Source organism: Carcharodon carcharias, chromosome 31 (genome assembly GCF_017639515.1).
Source record: "Carcharodon carcharias isolate sCarCar2 chromosome 31, sCarCar2.pri, whole genome shotgun sequence".
In the NCBI taxonomy this organism is placed as follows: Eukaryota; Metazoa; Chordata; class Chondrichthyes; order Lamniformes; family Lamnidae; genus Carcharodon; species Carcharodon carcharias.
In genome coordinates this window covers 20,189,576-20,195,575 of record NC_054497.1, presented here as the reverse complement: position 1 = coordinate 20,195,575, position 6,000 = coordinate 20,189,576, and the positions used below count along the sequence as shown (strand labels likewise).

Sequence of the window (6,000 nt, the reverse complement as noted above, 5' to 3'; positions counted from 1 at the left end):
AGTTTCTGATTTAATGATATTCTGCAGTTTTAGCTTAGTAGATGACAGAGTTAAATGAAGCCAGAACAAAAACAAAACTACCTGGAAAAACTCAGCAGGTCTAGCAGCCTCTGTGGAGAGGGACACAGTTAATGGTTCGAGTCCCAATGACTCTTCAGCAGAACTATTTTGTTACAGGGTCATACAGACCCTGTGTCCCTCTCCACAGAGGCTGCCAGACCTGCTGAGTTTTTCCAGGTATTTTTGTTTGGGGTTTGGATTTCCAGCGTCCGCAGTGTTTTTTTTTGTTTCGCTTTTATTGAAATGAAGCCCGGTATTGGTGAAAAATTTCCCCAGGTTTTGTCTTTTAAACAAGGCCTTGATCCACAGGCCGCATCCTTAAAAAGAAAGCAAACATCGTCCTCTGCTGATTGGTGCAGCCGTTCCAAAGGATGTGACGTACGGTGAGTGGCGTCACTGTTGCCGGGCAGACCGGAATCCGGCGGGGGGGGTGGGGTGCCGGCTGGCTGGCTGGCTGATCCGGGTTCCGGCGGGAGGGGCGGCTGTTCTAGCGTCTTGCTGTCGATCCTGTCACACGCACTGCGGCTTCTTTGTTTCCTACCGGGAAGAATCCACTGAAAATGAGGGGCTTCGGCGGAGACCGTGACCGCGGCAGAGACCGGGGAAGGTAGGCAGCTGATCGGGACTCCGTACCGGCCCCGGATTTGAGGCGGGGTGTGTTTGGGGGATGGGGGGGGGGGGGGGCGGTAATGAGGAGAAGAAATAGTTTCAGACGGAGCGGCTTGGGCCAGAAGAGGCCTCGCACCAGTCCAGGCCTGGGGATCTAGGGCCGCCTGCCGCTTCTCGACTGCGGGGAACTGGCCGGTGGGTGGGGGAAAAGGGTTAGATAGTTGTTGTCCGGACCGTGCGGGGGTTGGGGGTGGGTGAGGGTTGTGGCTGCGCCGGGCCAGCTCATTCCGGTTGGCGCCGGTCACTCTGAGGAGCCGGAGCAGTAGATCCCGCCTTCCGTTCGTACTGCGGTCTGATTGGGTGCGGCGGGGACATTGCTCTCTATCCGATTGGTTGTTTTTGTTGTCAGTTTGTGCCCTGATTGACAGATAGCACGGCCAATCGCTGCGGTGATCTCGTAATCCCGCCTCCATCCGGGAGACCAGACTCAGCTGGTGACGTCACAAATTTTGGCACAGCATCAAATAGAAGTAAAACAAAAACAGAATTACCTGGAAAAACTCAGCAGGTCTGGCAGCATCGGCGGAGAAGAAAAGAGTTGACGTTTCGAGTCCTCATGACCCTTCGACAGGTCAACTCTTTTCTTCTCCGCCGATGCTGCCAGACCTGCTGAGTTTTTCCAGGTAATTCTGTTTTTGTTTTGGATTTCCAGCATCCGCAGTTTTTTTGTTTTTATCAAATAGAAGTAGGTCATTCTGCCCATCGAGTCTGCTCCACCATTCAATAAGATCATGGCTGATCGGGATTGACCTGATCTGATTGTGGCCTTAATCCCATTTTCCTGCCTCCTGCCCCCTTAATTCTTGACTCCCTTGTTGATCAAAAATCTATCTAACACAGCCTTGAATATATTCAATGATCCGTTGAGCAGCGGAGGTTGGGTCATTGAATGTATTTCAAGGCTGAGTTCGATAGGGTTTTTTGATCGACAGGGGAATCAAGGGTTATTGGGGGGCAGGCAGAAAAGTGGAGTTAAGGCCACAATCAGATCAGCCATAATCTTATCGAATGGCAGAGCAGCTTCGATAGGCCAAATGGTCTACTCCTGCTCCTGAGTGCTATGTTCCAGCCTATGCTGCTCTCTGGGTAAGAGAATCCCAAAGCCTAACGACCCTCTGAGAGAAGAAGTTTCTCCTCATCTCCATCTAAATGGAAGACCCCTTATTTTTAAACAATGCCTCTGAGTTTCAGACTCCCCTGTGAGCGGAAACATTCTCTCAGCGTCCATCCTGTCAAGTCCCTTCGGGATCTAATGTTTCACTAAGATCACCTCTCGTTCTGTGGTTATGGCAGGCTTTACAATGCTGATGGCTCTGCCCAGGTCTGACCCCACAGCACATCAAAACACTGTCAGTTGCTGCGCTAATAATAAAACCCCCCAATGTCACATCCTGATGGCTCTGTGTAACTAATTGCCCTCTGGGTGCAGTTCTACCTATTTCTGACTGAGATCCAACTTCCTTTCACTAGCAACGGCCCACGGTTTGGTGGTGGGCCCAGCCGTGGGGGTCCATCACTTGGTAAGAAATTCGGACAGCCTGGAGAACGCCTGAGGAAGAAGAAGTGGGACCTGGAGGAGTTGCCTAAATTTGAGAAGAACTTCTATGTAGAGCACCCTGAAGTGGTTCGATTAAGCCCGGTGGGTATTCATGTGCAGCAAACTCCAGTGCAAATCCATGTCATGAAAATTAACAATGGACAATCCTCTCTCTGTATTCCAGAACCTGAGTGGGCCATGTTGGGGTACGGTGCCTCAGTGAGTGCTGCATTCTGTTGTCTCCACAAACACAGTGGATTGCTTTTTCTGTATCATTCTGTAGTACCTTTCACACCTGTCCAGGTGTTCCAAAGTGCTTCACAGCTGATCAATTACTTTTAAAGAGTAATCACTGGTAATCAAACAAGAGGCTATACAATTCCATGGTGCATTATTGAATTTTAGATGTGTGCTTGTTTGCAAAAAGACTTTGTGACTGCAAAGGTACGCAATTTTTTAAAGATATACTTTTGAGTTAAATTTGAAATATCCCATCTAAGAGATTTAACAAAAACGAGGGCACGTGGAATTGGAAGTCCTTATAAGCAGAAAAAGGAATTGGTTCGGAGGTGGGTGACAGAGTAGGGATAATGGATATGTGCTCCAGTTGGCAGAATGTCACCAGTGATGGCTTCCCCCAGTGATCTATACTAGGGCCTCAACCTTTCACTGTATTTATACATGACTTCATAAAAGAAAGAGAACTGTATAACTAAGTTTGCTGACAACATATTAAGTTAGGAGGCACAGTAAATAGTCAGAAGCAGAAATGCAAAGGATAAATTAGGTGAGTGGGCAAAACTGGCAGCTGGAATTCAATGTCTGATACCACCCACTTTGAAGATAAGATGGATCAGAGTATTTTCAAAATGGCAATAATTGCTCAACTGTATGGGAACAGAGATTTGAGAGTCCATGTACAGAAATCACTAAAATATAGGACTGGAGGAGATTAGAGATCGGAAGGGGTGAGGCCCTTGGGGAATTTGAAAACAAGATGAGAATTTAAAATTAAAGTGTTGCTTAACCAGTGTAGGTCAGTGGACAAGAGGTGAAAGGTGAATGGGATTTGATGCAAGTCAGGATACAGCCAACATAGTTTTGGATGACCTAAAGAAGGTGGGAGGCTGGTCAGGAGTGCGTTGGAATAGTCGGGTCTAGAAATAACAAAAGCATGGCTGAGGGTTTTGACAGCTGAGGCAGTGGCAGAGATGGGAGGTGGAAGTAGGTAGTTTTGGTGTTGGAGAGTTTACGTGATCATCTTTGGGTTAAATATCACACCAAGATTGCAAACGATCTGTTTCAGCCTCAGATAGTTGCTAGAGAAAATGATTGGAGTCTGAGGCTGTGGAGCAGAGTTGTGACCAAAGACGATGCTTCGGTTTTCATCACATTTAGTTGGAGGAAGTTTCTGTTCATCCAGTATCAAATGCCAAGCGAGCAGTCGGGACGATTTGGAGACAGTGGAGGATGGAACCTTGCCTTTCATGTCGAGGAGATCAAAGGGTTGGAAATTATGTAACAGTTGTACAGAGCACCATCTGGATTGCTGTGTTCATTCTAGCTACCTCATTTCAGGAAAGATATATTGGCCTTGGAAGGATGCAGTGTAGAATAATTAAATCGTATTTACAACATAGAAACAGGCCATTTGACCAGCTGGTCCATGCAGGTGTTTATGCTCCATGAGTCTCCACCCATATTAGGATGTGTGGTTCAAATAAGTTCTTTATACAAATGCACTGTATAAGGAACAAGTTTGATGAACTAATGGCACAATTTCAACTTTTGAGGGTTTGACAGAGTAGCCATTACAAAAACCTGGGGACTGAGAGCTAAATATACCAGATTATAAGATCTACAGGAAAGATAGGGAACAATAATGGGGAAGGAGTAACTTTAGTAATGAAGGATGAAATTTTTATTCTTTCATGGGATGTGTGCATTGCTGGCAAGGCCAGTGATTGTTGCCCAACTCTAATTAACATTGAGAAGGTGAGGCAGTGGTATAGTGGTATTGTCACTGGACTAGTAATCCAGAGGCCCATTCCGATCCTCTGGGGACATGGGTTCAAACCCCACACAATAGGTGGTGGAATTCAAATTCACTTCATAAATCTGGAATTAAAAACTCGTCTAATGGTGACCATGAAACCATTGCCTATTTTCCTAAAAACCCATCTGGTTTACAAATGTCCTTTAGGGAAGGAAATCCGCCGTCCTTACCTGGTTTGACCTACATGTCACTCTAGACCCACAGTAATGTTGTTGGCTCTTAAATGCCCTCTGAAGTGGGCTAGCAAGCCACTCAGTTGTATCAAACCACTACAGAGTCTAAAAGGAATGAAACTGGACAGACCACCCGGTATCGACCTAGACACTGGAAACAACAACAGCACACCCAGTCTTGTTAACCCTGCAAAGCCCTCCTTATGGACATCTGTGACAAAATTGGGAGAGCTGTCCCACAGACCAGTCAAGGAACAGCCTGACATAGTCAAACTCACGGAATCATATCTTACAGACATTGCCCCAGACACTACCATCTCTGTCAGTGGGACAATACATTCTCACCAGAGGTGGCAGCTGATGAATCAGTAGTCCTCACACTTGCAGGAAACATTGAGGGTGGCAAGGCCACAGAAGGTACTCTGGGTGAGGGTCTTCAGTGTATATCACCAAAAGTGTCTTGTTAGCACCACTACTCACCGAGGTGGATGAATTCTAAAGGACATTGCTGCTACACTGGGTCTTTGGCACATAGTGAGGGAACCAACAAGAGGGAAAAACCCACAACCTGTTTTTCAACAATCTGTAGCAGGTGTACCTATCCATGACAGTATTACTAGGAGTGACCACCTTGTGGAGACAAAATCCTGCCCACACATTGAGGATGTCCTCCATTGTGTTGTGTGGCACTACCAGCATGTTAAATGGAATAGATTTCGAACAGACCTAACAACTCAAAACTGGGCAACCATGAGGCTCTGTGGGCAATCAGCAGTTGCAGAATTGTATATGGTCACCTTCTGTAACCTTGCAGCCTGGCATATCCCCCACTCCTCCATTACCATCAAGCCAGGGGAGCAGCCTGATTCAATGAAGAGTGCAGGAAGACGTGCCAGGAGTAGCACCAGGCATACCTAAAACTGAGATGTCAGCCTGGTGAAGCTACAAAAGAGAACTAGATGCATGCCAAACAGCTCTGTGATAGACAGAGCTAAGTGCTCCAACAAACAACGAATCAGATCTAAGCTCTGCAGTCCTGCCACATCCAGTCCTGAATGGCGGTGGACAATTAAACAACTCACTGGAGGAGGAGGCGGCTCCACAAATATCCCCATCCTAATTGATGGGGAAGCCCAGCACATTAGTGCAAAAGATAAAGCTGAAGCATTTGCAGCAATCTTCAGCCAGAAGTGCTGAGTGGATGATCCACCTTGGCTCCTTGCTGAGGTCCCGAGCATTGCAGGTGTCAGTCTTCAGACAATTGAATTCATTCCACATGATATTAAGAAATGGCTGAAGGCATTGCAAGCAACAAAGGCTATTGGCCCTGACAATAATTCCAGCAGTAGTATTGAAGACTTATGCTCCAGAACTAGCTGCGCCCTGAACCAAGCTGTTCCAGTACAGTTATAAAACTGGCATCTACCTAGCATTATGGAAGATTGCCCAGGTATATCCTGCACACAAAAAACAAGACAAATCCAACCCAAATTACTGCCCCATCA

At 46.7% G+C, this 6,000-nt stretch overlaps 1 protein-coding gene across 2 annotated transcripts in view; it reads left to right on the top strand.

Moving 5' to 3' along the window:
• The first annotated feature begins 508 nt into the window (after positions 1–508).
• LOC121271622 (probable ATP-dependent RNA helicase DDX17) overlaps positions 509–6,000 on the top strand; it is a 41,425-nt gene continuing 35,933 nt past the window's right edge. For both annotated transcript variants that reach the window (XM_041177667.1, XM_041177668.1), the window contains exons 1-2: positions 509–667; positions 2,200–2,368. In XM_041177667.1, the coding sequence (XP_041033601.1) occupies positions 621–667; positions 2,200–2,368 (216 nt within the window). In that variant the 5' untranslated portion in view covers positions 509–620. The remainder of the gene's footprint in view (positions 668–2,199; positions 2,369–6,000) is intronic.